Raw genomic sequence first — 16,098 nt, forward strand, 5'->3', positions numbered from 1 at the left:
CTTCGGCTCAGGTCATGATCCTAGGGTCCTGGGATCAAGCCCCATGCCAGGCTCCCTGCTCATCAGGGAATCTGCTTTTCCCTCTCCCTTTGCCCCTCCCCCCGACTCGTACATGTGCTCTCTCTCTCAAATAAATAAGTAAAATCTTTAAAAAAAAAAAGGTTCTAAAGTATTAGATCATAACAAATCACTCACCAAGTTTCACTGGACTAGGTATTTTTTTTTTCAGTAGGAAAAGGAAAGGCTTGCAAACAGAAGCTTTTAGTTGAGAAGATGAACACTGGTGTTCAGAAGTGACTTTTAGGCTTTTACAGAAGAGGTCAATATGTCCATGTTCAGAGAAAGGTTCTGTTAAAGAACTTGTCAAATAAAACATGCCATGAAGCGTACACACAAGTTGACCAAGAATAGAGGCAAATTCTTTCTTGACAATGTCAGAATCATCTTTGACTTTATCTCTGGGGAGAAAAAAGAAAAGGTACTAACTAAACTTCACTTTATTTTGTGGTCTAAATAGTTTTGCTTAATTTGGGGCAAAAGTAATGGTAAGACGGCCTAGAAGGAAGAAAATTTAAATTCTAAAACTAAAATCAACATTTGCTCTATATAACCAGCAATATACATATATTTACATATAGTACGATTTTTCCAATCAAGTTATATATTCAAATTAAAATAATGATACATACATAAGAATCTTGGGCACTCTGTTACATGAATTCTGCTGCTGCAATAAGATAAAAAATCCATTAACACAACTAGCCCGGATTACTTCATGGGAGCTCTGTAGGGCCCAGCTATAAATTGCTGTTCTCCATTCAAGGAATATTCTTCTTGGAAACAACGTTAGAAGAAACACACACCGTGACTGTGCCTGTGGTGCTGAAAAAATTAAGTCTATTAAACAAGATTTTTAAGTGTTAACTTTATTTATATATGTATACAAACATATTCATTTTAAATATGTATTCATTCTTTGTTGTAAAGTAACATTTAAAATACATATATTTAACTAAAAGCTCCTTTTTCAAAAATAAAGCATGTGCACTGAAAAAGGTCTATGTACAATCTTACTGGATAACCAGAGAAATGCAACTAAAAATCACACCCATCAGAGAGCAAAAAAATAATTTCTTTTAGTTACCTCAACACCTTTTTTTTTGATAGCAAACATTTTAAAGTCTGACAAAGTGAGGATGTGAGACAATAGGAACTCTCATATTCTGCTAAGAGGAATGTAAACTGGAATGGCATCTTTGGAGAACAATGTTGCAGAATAGAGCAGGGAATGTGCAAATCCTACAATCTGTTCAATTTGTTACTTCTTAGAAATCTAACTCCTTTTTGAATTGTTAAAAATGTACCTCCTTATATGCAAACCATGAATCATGAAACACTACATCAAAAACTAATGATATGGGCGCCTGGGTGGCTCAGTTGGTTAAGCAACTGCCTTCAGCTCAGGTCATGATCCTGGAGTCCCTGGATCGAGTCCCGCATCGGGCTCCCTGCTTGGCGGGGAGTCTGCTTCTCCCTCTGACCCTCCCCCCTCTCATGTGCTCTCTCTCATTCTCTCTTTCTCAAATAAATAAATAAAATCTTAATAAATAAATAAATAAAACCACCTTTAAAAAAAAAACAAAAAAACTAATGATATAATGTATGGTGATTAATATAATAAAATAAAATTTTAGAAAATGTACTTCCTCTTTTAATTATTGAAAAAACAGCAACATGTTAGAAATCCCACATAGAGATGAGTTAAACCACACACACAGAATTTTGTGACCACTTACAGTAGCTATCTGAAATCTTCTGGCTTAATGCTAAAAGATTAGTGCCAAATGTGGTCAACTTTAAAGAGCCATCATCAGAATGGGAATGAATCCATGGAAGTGAGAGCATTCCACATAAATCTTCCAGAATATGATCTTCAAAAGAAGTTTTCACTACAGAAACACACAACAGGTGATTAATTATATCTTTTTCCTTAATCATATTTACCTATATCTTTTTTTCAATAAAAATAAATGTCCTAAACATCAGGTGGAATTATAGCATTTAATAAACAAAGGTTCTTAATATAGAGATGATGTTCTGAGGTCTGTGAACCCAAAGAAATTAAATGTGACTTTATAAAAATATGCATCCATGTATTTTTTAGAAGGATCAAAAGCATTCTTCAGAAATTCTCAAAAAAATTTAATAGTTATAAATCACTTCTATTGGCTGAAAAAGAATAATAAATCAAAATATTACAGACAAATTTGGAACTTAGAAATTACTGAGTTAATTACTGAATTATTGAAATAGAACTGAAATAGAATGAGAACTAAAATCAAGAAAAAACTGTTGGGTATTCCAAACATTTGTGCATTTAGGCCTCACGCAAAAGAGAGCCTATTTCTATACTGATGATCTTTAAAAGTTATTTTGTTCTACTGTTTATTTACACTCACCATGAATATAAATCAGAGCATCATATATTTTCACCACTTTATCAATAATTGCCTCCAGGTCAGGCTTCTGAACAGATTCTAACAAACTCCTACAGCTCTTAAGCACTTTTGTGTAAAAATCCAAAGACATCCAAGTTATCTCTACTGAAGGTTTCTTCTTACATTTCTGTTGACAGTCCTTGAAATTATGGCTGCAGCTAAAACATTTTTAAGACACAGAATTACAATGAATTTTGTTATTCCAACCTAATATTGAAGTAAGCAAAAAAAAACTGTGAGTATAAAACTAACATAAATTTAAACTAATTCAAAGTAAATATGCACATCAATTAGTATGACATTATTATTTTAAGTTCAAACTATTTATGTCAGTCTAAATCACTCTTAGGATTTGATAATTAAAATTAATCTAGGATATTCAAATGTGGTATCACCCAGGCTTAAAAATGACAGAAGATATCCCTGCATAATTATTAACTGCCTCAGTAAACCCTTTCTTAATAATAGAGGAGGAGACTGCAGGCTAATCAGCTATTTCTTCAAGTTGTCTCAAATTCCAAATTTAATGCAGCCTGAATTAATATAGTTTCTTTAAAATCTCCTTCATAACTTTTTATTGGCTAGTTATGAGTCAGAAAATAACAGAATAAATGATCATGTAAAAAACTAACTGAGCTTTGGTCTATAACTTGACAGTAAAAATAAGACTAAATCTTCACAGAAGATTCACACTTGTTTCTTCTGATAGAATAATTAACCTAAATTAAGAATACCAAACTGAAAAGATAATTCTAATGAGTTCTAAATCCCTACTCTTATTATCAAAGGGAAATATTCTTTTGACTAAATGTTTGACTAAAACATTGGCTTTTGAGTTATATAAAAATGTGCTCTGCTGCTTTCTAATCATGTATACCCAGGAAAGTTAGTTTAGGCTTCAGACAAAAACAGTCTTGTTAGAGGAAGTAATCAAGAAGATGACCACCAGTAGACCCTCAAGCTGGACCCAGGCCATCAGAGGCTCCTCACCCCTTCCCCTGTCCTTGGAATGTACACTCTGCCTAAAGGTCCCCACAGTGGGAGCTGTTCCAAGGACACAGCCTTGAGAGTAAGGTGTTGTTGAGACCATCTGGACTGAATACATGACTTAACCTCATTAAGTCCTCCAAATAAACCTCTAAGATTCTGGAAAGTGAGTTGAGAGATCAATTTATCTTTCACAGCCGCCTGAGACAAACCTTGTAAGTAAGTTCCCTTATAAAACCTGCCACCTACCAATCTGGAGTGGTCTGCCTCTTTCTTCAGTCTCTCCTTGCCCTGTGCATATAGGACCAATTTAGGAACCAATAAGCCTCAATTTCTCTAAGCCTCAACCTCTACTTTGTAAAGTAGGTATAACAGCATTTAACTTACAGAACTGTTATGAAGATTAAATAAAATACGTATAGTACTTAAGACAGTACCTAGCATTTAGCAGGTGCTCAATAAAAAACAAATTATCTTTTCCATTTCACTGAAAAGTCTGTGTTCTAAGGTCACACAAATTGAGCAAATAATGAAGTCTCCTAAAGCAATAAAGCCAAATTTATTACAGACAACCCACACAAAAAATACAAGTTGTCTTACCAGTCCATGTTTTGATGAGAACAATGAACAGTACACAGAGCAGTCAGCTGTAGGACAACAGTGATTCCTTCTAAAGTTGCAATAACAGGATTCTTTAGACTACCATATTCAAGGAAAATCTGAAGGGACTCAGCTTTCTGTTTCAGGGCACTCCATAATATGCTCTTTTTGTTCATATCCACATGTTTAATTCTGTAATTAATTATAACCATAATATAAAGATATTCATATTTAATATAAATTTGGTTAATATAAAATTGGTTCAATTAAAACAACTTTCAGGGCTAACTGAAATTTGGGAATTCTTTGATCACATTTGTTAACATATTTAAGTTTAACATATTCTAAATTGCTGATCAATATATAATCTCAGAGATTTTTTTTTAAATACTAATAAGTTAAATTAGACAGGCAAATAAAAACTTAAAAAATCTTTTAAGTAACCATATGTAGTCATGTTATCTTTCATATCAGAATGGACTACAAGTATTAAATATTTTAAAGCATTCCCCCGACTACCTTTAAAAAGAAAAACTGCTGTGTATTTAAGTCAAAGCACTTAACTAAAGGTGATTTTTAAAAGTGAATAAAGTTTTATTAAATGACTAAATACAAATTGAATGAAGGTCATACTCTTCAGTCTGTTTTGGTGGTCTTCTGGAAGAGTTTAGAGATGAGCTGAGTCGACGCCTTTTGGCTGATATTCCATCACTATCACTGCTGAGGTTTTCCTGTTGAACTTGGCATTGAACCTCAATGATTTCCATACTTTCCATTTTTAAGGCTGCATAAAGTGGGCCCAACAAATACTGAGAAAGTAAAAATAATTTCAAAAACTATGCCTTAGGAAATATGTTATTCAAAGACTGCAAAAATTCATTAGGTTATAAGTTTTCTAGTAGGGTAAACGATTTTCAGAGTCTCATCAGGTAAAACAAAGACCTAAGTTAATCTATATAATTTCACAACCTATAGACATATATATGATTCTGTATCTAGAACTATGGTTCTATAGTCCTAAAAGTCTTTTTTTTTTTTTTTTTTTATTCATTAGAGAGAGAGAGAGAGAGAGGCAGAGGGAGAAGCAGGCTCCCAAGGAGCAGGGAGCCCAATGCGGGACTCGATCCCAGGACCCTGAGATCATGACCTGAGCTGAAGGCAGACGCTTAACCATCTGAGCCACCCAGGCGCCTATAGTCCTAAAAGTCTTAAGACAAATTCTCTCTAACCTGTTTTTCCCTCTGTCAAAATGCTACAAAGAGGGGCTCCTGGGTGGCTCAGTTGGTTAAACATCTGTCTTCGGCTCAGGTCATGATCCTAGAGTCCTGGGATCAAGCCCTGCATTGGGTTCCCTCTGCCCCTCCCCCTGCTCCTACTTGCTCTCTCTCTCTCTCTCTCAAATAAGTAAATAAAATCTTTGTTTAAAAAATGCTACAAAGAAAAACTCTCTATGAGAATTACTAACCTCTTTCATACTACAAATCCAGCAAGGTATAATATTTACTCAAGTTACTGTATATTTTATTGTACTGCCTGTCTCTCACAGCCTGCATAATTTGGCATGACTAGTACTATGTACCCACAGGTTTTCTAAATGTGATTGAATATAACCTGTCAAAGATAAAATCTAGGTGAGTGCTTGAAGATTTTGCAATTAAGTTGATAACTGGTCCCCTTTTAATTAATAATGCACTAAACATGCTTACACTTCACAAATTCTATTTTAAAATATCCTACTCCATTGGCAGTTCATTACCAAATTAGTGAAATCCTTCTCAAATCAAAGTAAAAGTCCATAATAAGGAGCCAAAGTGGATTGTGAAAAAAACTTATTCCATTCTGAATATACGTTATTAAAGATACTGTATTTTCTCATTGTTACATCTTACATATATGCATACACTTACATTATAAACAAAATACATAATACTTATCAAGTAACCTTAAAAATGACTTACCTCTGCATCTACCTGAAATCCAAGCACATCCACAAGAACTCTACAAATGTTTCTCACATAAACCTTCCTGACTTGTAAAGCAGATTCATACCCAGCTGGCACATATTTAAGGAAATACTGCAGTAAGTGGCACAAAGCTGCTTTTAGCAAATCAGACTTAAGCTGCATAAGCACACCATCTTCAAACATGACACAGAGTTTTTCCAGCAGCATATTTAAATAGACAGGTTCAATATTTCTATAAGCTTCTGCTTCAAAGGGGAACAGTGTTTTTATCAGCTTTGATAATGGTTCTTCATAGAGTTTCAACTGGTCAGCATCCATTTCTACAAGATGTTTTAATAATCCCAAAAATGAGCTGAAGAAAGTGCTTGCTGGTTGTGCTGGTAATCCACCAAGCTCAAAGAGTTCAGTTAAAAGGCTAATTGCTAAGGATTTAATTTTTGGACTACCATACTCCAGCAGAACACAACCTATCCGCCAAAGAAAGAGTTCTTGCCTTCTAAAAAACACAATTGCAACAATACGAATAAGAACTGTTAATAAAGTGACTTCAATAAATTCTAAATTTTGCATGTTCACCAATTGCAAAGGAGCTGGTTGTAAATATCCCATATGTTCATCTAGTTGACTTAAAAATCGGCTAACTACCACTGGCCATTCCACAAAGTGTCCCATTGCATTTTTTCTGTGGAGGTAAATCACATCTTCAAAAAGATGTAGTAATTCCTTTGTCAGTACTCCAAAAATTGCAGGGCTCTTGCTTTTAAAAAGAAATAATAATGAGCAGATAACTTCACAGATTTTCTTATGTAACATATGACAGGATGGAGTTGCTGCAATCCGCAGAAGTCTTGTTATGATCCAATTACTGAATTCTTTGAAATAAACAAAAAAGATATTAAATAAGTACATCAGAAATGCTAACTAATTTGCTAAATCCTTGATGATTCATTTTTATTTTTTTAAGATTTTATTTATTTATTTGACAGAGAGACACAGCGAGAGAGGGAACACAAGCAGGGGCAGTGGGAGAGGGAGAAGCAGGCTTCTCCCTCCCCTCCTGACCCTCCCCCCTGCTAGTGCTCTCTCTCAAATGAATAAAAAAAAATCTTTAAAAAAATAAAATTAAAAAGTGTGGCAAAGAATATAGACAAACAGGTATTTATAATCCAGCTTAGTAACCACTATGATAGAAGAAATGCAGAACACAGTACAAACAGAGCATAAAGAAGGAACAACTAAGCCAGTGCTAGGGCAGGCAGTCAGGAGTTCTGGTCAGAAATTAGACAATAAGGAAATACAATGAGTAAAAGCATGGATTTTCCAATAAAACTTTGTTTACAAAAACAGGCAGCCAGCCCATGGGCCACAGATTGCTAATGCCTGATCTAGAAGAGATTATCAAAAACAGAAAAAAGAAAACTGCTCATGTGTTCAATGGCAAATAAATTTGATTATTTCTGTTCCATCCTGGGTACCTACTTCATAACAAAAGAAAACAATAAAGATGCATAAAACAAAACTAACCATTACCATTTTGCTCCCTTAAATTAGAGCAAATCTGATGAAAATATGTATAAAATGTATGTTATATTTCAGAAGAGCAGAAGAGGGTAGATTTCATAAAACCAATTGCAAATGAATGCACAAATAGCAGGACTTACCAATACAACTGCCTTTGGCCTCATTTTGCCCTTGACTTCCATTCACATTTACAAACATAAGTGGGGAGGACTTCATTATATGCTGGATGAAATCAAGCAACATCACAGAGGTTGGCTGAGAGTCAGTTTTCTTTACAAGTTCTAGAGCAACTAAAATGATAAAAGATTCATTTTAAAGAGTCATGACAAATTAGATGGCAGTCCTTTTGTTAAAAAACTAGACTTTGGTGACCAGAACTGTGTCCAGTATAGTATTCATGATAAATTGATGGGACTAAACTCTACAATCCTATCTAATTTTAAATGTTTAATAAACATGTACATTCATCTATTATACACTCATTCACCAAATATAGATTAAAGGCCTACAATATGCTTGGCACTGTACTAAAATCTGAGTGGGGAAAAAACTTCACCTGATTAGGTGAGAGAATCAGACAAATTAATAATTATAATATGGTATGTTAACTGCACCAATCCACGATAGAGGAAGCAAGTGTCTGCGAAGATGCTGTGAAGGAACTGATTCCTAGATGATGAGAATTTGGTCAGAGAGGGGAAGGGCAAGTGGTCTAAACAGGGCCAGTACCATATGAAAACACATCTTGCAAGTATTCAGTAGTCCTTTATTATTTTTCAGCAACTCTTAATTTCATAGATTGAAAAAAGGCTATTTTAAGTCATAATATCTGTGCAAAATTTGGAAGTAAGTTTATATACTATGAGCCAAATGCTATGCTATATTACCCCTTCCATGTAATTTTAACAGATATGACAAATGTGACACCATCTTGCCAAGTTGGTAATATTTGTCTTTTAAATTGCCACAAACAGGAAACAGTTGCTTCAACAACTCACAAGATCTTATTACCTCCCACAAAGTCACCAACTCTTAGAGTTTTTAAACGGCATTTGTTTCTCAACCACTAGTGTAAGACCTAGCTAAAACAGGGTCCACATCATTAGAAATGGCCAACTATTTTTTATCTATTCTAATAGCTTAGATCAAAGAATGCCATAGCAAGCAGCAGAAAATCTAGATAACAAGCAGGAAAACAGAATTACTTTAAATGCCTAAATCACATTATGTAGTAAGTTAATACTGTAAACAAGTTGCTTGAAAATAGTAACTATCATAAATACTAACTTTACATTTAAAACTACATGGAGAAAAATGCTAGCATAATGCTGTATATATGGAAAAGAAAACAATTTAATTCATAAAATTTATATAAGAAATAACTGTTTCTTACCAACATTTACATCTGTAAGTATTCGGTCAATGAACTGACATAAAATTTGTCTTGGCTTCTGTACAACTGTATTATAGTCCTCTGGACTGGCACTAAAATACAAATAAAAAGTTTTTAAGCCTTAAAGAGACTCACAATTTCATTTGTAAAAAATTCTCAAAATTTGAATTTATCAAATGTATTTAGTTTTAATGTTAACATTCATTGTATCCTTCTGTTTAAAAATGAAAGAAAAATTTAAATACACATTACTGATTTAGAAGGGAAAAAACATGCTAAATGACACCAGAGGCACCCAATATGCAAAATCTAGACCTGTCCTGCCCAATATAGTAGCCATTATTTATGTAGCTATCGAGCACTTGAAATGTGGTTAGTCCAAATTGAAATGTCCTTTAAGTATAAAATATACATTGGATTTTAAATATTTGGTACCAGAATATCTCATTAATAATTTTATATTAATTACATGTAGAAATGATATCTAGAGATACTGAGTTATATAAAATATATTATTGAAAATTACTTTCACCTATTTTCTTTTTACTTTTTGTCATGTGGCTACTAGAAAAAATTTTTTTAAAAGATTTTATTTATTTATTTGACACACAGAGAGAGAGAGAGACAGTGAAAGCAGGAACACAAGCAGGGGGAGTGGGAGAGGAAGAAGCAGGTTTCCCACCGAGCAGGGAGCCCGATGCAGAGCTCGATCCCAGGACCCTGGGATAATGACCTGAGCCGAATGTAGATGCTTAACCGAATTAGCCATCCAGGCGCCCCTAGAAAATTTTTAATTATACATGTGGCTTGCATTTTATTCATATTGAGCAGTGTTGACCTAGACTTTCGGAAAATCTACAGAATTCATTTCTTCAACAAATGAATTAAGGGGGAAAAAAAGAGGAGAAACCTATAACAAAGACTTAAGAGCCATATCAATCAATTACAATCTATGATCCTACAATGGATTCTGATTAAAAAAAAAACTAAAAAAAGCAAAACAAAACAAACAGCTCTGATAACTGCTATCTCTTTGACTTTGGTTATTCAATTTCTGTGACTCAGTTTCTTACTGAATGGTGATAAAATGTACTCCATTCTACATCATGGAGATACTGTGAGACTGAATAGGCTTGAATGAAGCAGTTGCAGTAAGAAACTCATGACAGTTAACTATTATTATACAATTCTCTATGGGTCAATTTTTTCGGTTCTTTCCCTTAGAATATCCACAATTAAATGAAAGGAAAGGTAACATAAGCTCTGGTGATGTGAGAGACTATAAATAAATCCAAGATACTATCATTTTACTAACAAGTCTCATAAAGGAAGAAAAAAGAGGGAAGAAAAGTATTAATTAGTTAATTCTACATTAAAACAAGATGGGGAAAAAAATATTAGCTTCACATTGAGCCTGAAATATGAAATCTGTACATCAATTTTCTAAAATGAGCATGTGTATTCACGTTACTTTATAAAATGTTAACACAGGGGCACCTGGGCGGCTCAGTAGGTTAAGCGGCTGCCTTCGGCTGGGGTCAGGATCCCAGAGTCCTGGGATCGAGTCCCGCATCGGGCTCCCTGCTCAGCAGGAAGCCTGCTTCTCCCTCTCCCTGCCTCTCTGCCTACTTGTGCTCTCTCTCTCTGTCAAATAAATAAAATCTTTAAAAAAAATAAACAAATAAAATAAAATGTTAACACAAAGTATGCGTGCAACATTCATGAAAAGTGAAAAAAACACAAAAACAGAATAATTCAGTTAAGACAAGTGTGGTTCCTTCATTTATCCTCTTATTTATGTGATTAAGACTAAATATCCTTGTATGGCTAACAAGTGGAGATGAACACAACTGCACCCCAAAAAGAAAGGAATTAAATACCCCATGGATATTATATATATATATATATATATCTACACATATACATGTATAGATATATATATATATAATGTCACTTCTGACTTTGTGTGCTAAGTTTTCAAACAGCTTAAAAAATTGGGAAGCAATTATTTCGACTGATGGTTCAACTGCAGTTGTGGTACAAGCCCATTTTTTTCTTGTTCGCAGTGGGTTACAACTTAAAAAAAAAAAAAAAAAAAAAAGCAAGCAAAACAAAAACCCTGCCTTCCTTAGGCCTGGTTGAGGGAAAGTGCGAGTGTGCTGAAGGGGGATAGCAACCATCCACATCCCTCCCCTCCCTTCAGGTGGGATACTGGTTTACCTGATTTTACTCTTCGGTTCACAGAAAACAGGCTTTTGCAAATGAAACAATATTATTTTCACATTTTGGCAACATTCTGTGCACATTTATATCTTGTGGACGTTGTAGCAGGTCCCTAAGTTTCTGACTAAAACAACGGATTGGGGACTGGATGGCCAACAGGAAATGGGTCCTATCTTCAGAACGACCTATGGTTTCATTCTGAAGAAAGAAACCAACTGCCTTTTCTAGCAATTGGCCTTCCTTGCACAAAATGAGAACCAGCGATTTTTCTTCTAAAAGAGGCAGTTTGGGTCCAAAGGTAAAGCTAAAAACCCAGTTCCTTCCGGAGCGATCACAAAGAATAGAAACTGCGGAAAATTCATGGGTCAAGTCCCTCATCTCAGGAAAGAAGTTTCCGGGAAGCAAATGAGTGTAGAAAGTGATCAGAAGGGGCCGTTCCCTCCAGCTGCAGGGGACAAGCCCCGGGGAAGGGACGAGCTCCCGGGCGCCGCTGAGGTATGGGGTCGGCGAACGCCTCCCGTTCCCTGGACCGAACGCCGGGAGTCTGCGGCGACGCCTCGCATATTTTTAACCACCTCTCTGAGGGAGAAGTGCTGAAAGGAGTCTCGAAACATCCACAAGGGCCGGGGTTGAGGGTTTCGGAGCCGGCACGCGCGCGGCTGGTGAGGGAGAGCACGTGAGACGCCATCCTGGCCGGGTGGAGAAAAACGCGCGACCGGGAGCGGGAGCGGCCGGGCCTGGCCCTACCTGCCCAACTCCCGCAGAGCGGGGATCATAGATGCCAACTCCAGGCCGTGGTCGCCCATGCTGAGAATGCGCCGCACTCATCAACGGCGCCGACGCGGACTCCCGGCGTCTCCCCAGCTACCTCTACCGGGAAGGCGCGGCGCCCGACGGTGCCCCGCCAGGCCCAAAACTCCTCCCGGAAGCCGCTGCTGGTCCTGCCCCGTTAGGCCCCATTCTTTTTCCTTGTAGGACCCGGGGGAAGCCGGGAGGCCGAAAAGGGGTGGAGCAAAGCAGGCGGAGCGCGCGTCGGTCAAGTTTCCCACTGCGTCTCGGGTTTAGGGCGGAACGCGGGGCGGGCGTGATTCGCGACGAGTTTTGGTTTTTACCCGCATCCTTTGCTACAGCTTGGGAGGCTCAGGGAGGCAAGATCCCCGGTTCTGGAGAAGAAACAGGCTTGACGGGCGCTAGCCCTGCCTCCCTCGCATCACAAAAGTGAGAACTGAGATAATTCCCAGAGTTTGTGTGCAAACTTGGCAGCTGCAGGCGGTGAAATTAAGATCACAAAGTCCTCTCCTGGTTCACGGAAGGAGAAATGTTTTCAAGGCCTGGGCAGCTCGGATTGCCACCCATACTCCCAAACAGAGAACTAGAATAAGGAAACACCTCGTGCCTATCACCCAACTTCAATAATTGTTGCATATGGCCAGTCTTTGTTTCATCTATAACTACCCTTCCCATTTCCCCTCTTCCTAATTGGATTTTTTTTTTTTTTAAAGATCTTATTTATTTGACAGCACAAGCAGGGGGAGTGGCAGGCCGAGGGAGAGGGAGAATCAGGCTCCCTGTAGAGCAGGGGGAGCCCGATGTGGGACCTAATCCCAGGACCCTGGGATGATGACCTGAGCCAAAGGCAGTGGCTTAACCAACTGAGCCACGAACTGGACAGGCGCCCCCTAATTGGATTATTTTAAAGAAAATCTCCAACATCAAATAAATTTATCTATAAATACTTAAGTTTATAGCTCTTAGAGATAAGGATTCAGTTCTGCCTCGAAATAATCAAGCCAATCTACTTCCCTCCAAATCCCATTACCACCATGCTAGTTTCAGACCATCACAATTGTTCCCACAGCGTTCTAGTTTACCTCTCTTCCTTTAGGCTTTTCCTCCAATCTATTCTCTACACTGGACCCTCCCAACTTTTTTTTTTTTTAATCGTACAACAGTATCATTGGAATTTTTAAAATATATGCATCCTAATGTGTGCATATTTATTAACCACATATATTTATTTTTATTTATTTTTTTTTAAAGATTTTATTTATTTATTTGAGACAGAGAGAATGAGAGAGAGAGCACATGAGAGGGGGGAGGGTCAGAGGGAGAAGCAGGCTCCCTGCCGAGAAGAGAGCCCGATGCGGGACTCTATCCAGGGACTCCAGGATCATGACCTGAGCCGAAGGCAGTCGCTTAACCAACTGGGCCACCCAGGCGCCCAACCACATATATTTAGCACTATGTTGTAGTATACATAAAATGCGTGATGATGTAAATTTGGACAAAATACAACCGTTGATTGGTGTCTGTATTCCTCTCACTGCCTTTTTATCATTAGGGGGAGTGGAATGTGGGGGGGTAGAGAGTGAAGCAGGAAGCAGAGAGGCTGAGGTAGGTGGGTCCTAGTGTCCTTGAGACCTTGGTATTTCCTAAGCCCAGTGTCTAATTCAAAGTTGATAAGGGGGCACCAGCAATGCCTTGGAGGTTTCAGCCTGCATGTGTATAGAATGGTCCCCATTGATGATTAAACTTGGGGGGGGAAATGACCACCAGGTGGCACCACAGCCCAAATAAGAGGAAAATGGACTTGTCTGTTCTCAGATGCCCAAACTCCTGGCTGCCCAGCTCTGCAAGTTCCATCATAATGCATTGGATTTTTTAAATTTCATTTATGGTATTTTGTCAGGATTTTACTGTATAATTCACACCATAAAATATACACTAAAATAGAAATCTTTTTTTTTTTTTTAAGATTATTTATTTGTCAGAGAGAGAGAGCACATACAAGCAGGGGGAGCGGCAGGGGTAGGGGACAGGCAGAAGGAAAAGCAGGCTCCCCACTGAGCAAGGAGCCTGATGCTGGACTCCATCCCAGGGCCCTGGGATCATGACATGAGCCAAAGGCAGACACTTAACCGACTGAGCCACCCAGGTGTCCCTAAAATAGAAATCTTAAGGAAATGAGATAAAAATATAGATTTCAATTTTCTTTCTACACTGGAATGGACTGAAATATACACCTCCTTGGTACATGGTGCTCGAAAATTTGCATTTTAAATAATTTTTAATTTTTGTTTCTCCTAGTTTTATTGAGAAATAAATGACATGTTACTGCATGTTACTGTATAAGGTTAAGGCATACAGCATGATGGTTTCATTTGCATATATTATAAAATGATTACCATAATAGGTTCAGCTAACATCCATCTTCTCATATAGGGACAATAAAAAGAAAGAAGAATAAAAGAAAAAAATATTTTCTCCTTGTAATGAGAACTCAGGATTTACTCTCTTAACTTTCCTATACACCGTACAGCAGTATTAGCTATAGTCATCATGTATTCATTATATCCCTAGTACTTATTTATCTTATAACTAGAAGTTTGTACTTTTTGGCCACATTGGTCCAATTCCCCTCCTACTACCTCCTACCTCTGATAACCACAAATCTGACCTCTTTTTCTATGAATTTGGTGGGATTTTTTGGTTTGTTTTATATTCCACATGTAAGTGAGATCATATGGTATTTATCTTTCTCTTTCCTGCTTATTTCACTTAGCATAATCCCTTCAAGGTCTCTCCATGTTGTCAGAAATGGTAGGATTCCCTCTTTTTGTGGTTAAATAATATTCCATTATATATATATACACATATATATATCCATTATATATATACATATATATATACTCATATATATGTCACAATTTCTTTATTCATTCATCCACTGATGGATACTTAGGTTACCTGTTTCCATATCTTGTCTATTGTAAATAATGCTACTATGAACATAGGAGTGCAGATATCTTTTCAAGTTAGTGTTTTTATTACCTTAGGATGTATTCCCAGAAGTGGAATTATTGGATCGTATGGTAGCTCTATTTTTAATTTTTTGAGGATCCTCCATAGTCTTTTCCATAGTATCTGTACCAATTTACAATCCCACCAACAATGCACAAGGCTTCCCTTTTCTCCATATCCATGCCAGTATTTGTTATCTCTGTTTGATAATAGCCATTCTAACAGGAATGAAGTGATGTCTCACTGTGCTTTAAATTTACATTTCCCTAATAACTAGTGATGTTGAACTTCTTTTCAGGTACCAGTTGGCCTTTCATATATCTTCTTTGGAGAAATATTTATTCAAGTCTTTTACCCAATTTTTAATTGGGTTGTTTGTTTTCTTGTTATTGAGTTGTATGAACTCTTTCTATACTTTGGTTATCAACCCCTTATCAGATATATGGTTTGCAAATATGTTTCCCAATTTGTAGATTGTCTTTTCACTTTGTTGATGGGTTTTTCTGCTATGTAAAAGCTTTTTAGTTTGATTTAGTCCCACTTCTTTGTTTTCTATTTTACTGCTTATGCTTTAGATGTCATATCCAAATATCATTACCATGATCCATGTTAAGAAGTTTTGTTTCTATGTTTTCTTCTAGGAGTTTTATGGTTTCAGGTTTTACATTTAAATCTTTAATCCACTCCAAGTAAATTTTTGTAAGTGGTCTAAGATATGGATCCAGTTTCATTCTTTTACATGTGAATATCCAATTATCCCAGCATCATTTATTGAAGAGATTATCTTTTCTCCGTTGAGTCTTCTTGGCTCCCTTGTCAAATATTAGTTTGCCATATGTGCTCAGATTTATTTCTGCATTCTTGATTCTGTTCCATTGGTCTATTTGTCTGTTTTCAGGCCAGTACCATTCTGTTTGTATGACTATAGCTTTAGTTATAGCTTGAAATCAGGAAATGATACCTTCTGATTTGTTCTTCTTTCTCATTATTTTTTTGGTTATTCAGGTCCTTTGGTGGTTCCATATAAATTTTAGGAGTGTTTTCTTGTTTGTTTGTATACTTCTGTAAAAAATGCTACTGGAATCTTGATAGGGATTGCATTGAATCTATA

At 36.7% G+C, this 16,098-nt stretch overlaps 1 protein-coding gene across 3 annotated transcripts in view; it reads right to left on the reverse strand.

The window, feature by feature from the left end:
* ATR (ATR serine/threonine kinase) overlaps window positions 1-12,078 on the reverse strand; it is a 91,974-nt gene extending 79,896 nt beyond the window's left edge. For 2 of the 3 annotated variants that reach the window (XM_034996259.1, XM_034996243.1), the window contains exons 1-10: window positions 11,184-11,735; window positions 8,964-9,055; window positions 7,711-7,860; window positions 6,044-6,921; window positions 4,719-4,894; window positions 4,086-4,277; window positions 2,460-2,656; window positions 1,797-1,949; window positions 690-882; window positions 196-458 (exon numbers count right to left, since the gene is read on the reverse strand). In XM_034996259.1, coding sequence (XP_034852150.1) covers window positions 196-458; window positions 690-882; window positions 1,797-1,949; window positions 2,460-2,656; window positions 4,086-4,277; window positions 4,719-4,894; window positions 6,044-6,921; window positions 7,711-7,860; window positions 8,964-9,055; window positions 11,184-11,269 — 2,380 coding nt within the window. In that variant the 5' untranslated portion in view covers window positions 11,270-11,735. Of the gene's footprint in view, window positions 1-195; window positions 459-689; window positions 883-1,796; window positions 1,950-2,459; window positions 2,657-4,085; window positions 4,278-4,718; window positions 4,895-6,043; window positions 6,922-7,710; window positions 7,861-8,963; window positions 9,056-11,183; window positions 11,736-11,933 lie in introns of those variants that run through there. The other variant, XM_034996252.1, reaches the window with a different exon arrangement.
* Window positions 12,079-16,098: the final 4,020 nt, after the last annotated feature.

This window comes from Mirounga leonina, unplaced genomic scaffold (genome assembly GCF_011800145.1).
Source record: "Mirounga leonina isolate KUSES-001 unplaced genomic scaffold, KU_Mleo_1.0 Mir_115, whole genome shotgun sequence".
NCBI lineage: Eukaryota > Metazoa > Chordata > Mammalia > Carnivora > Phocidae > Mirounga > Mirounga leonina.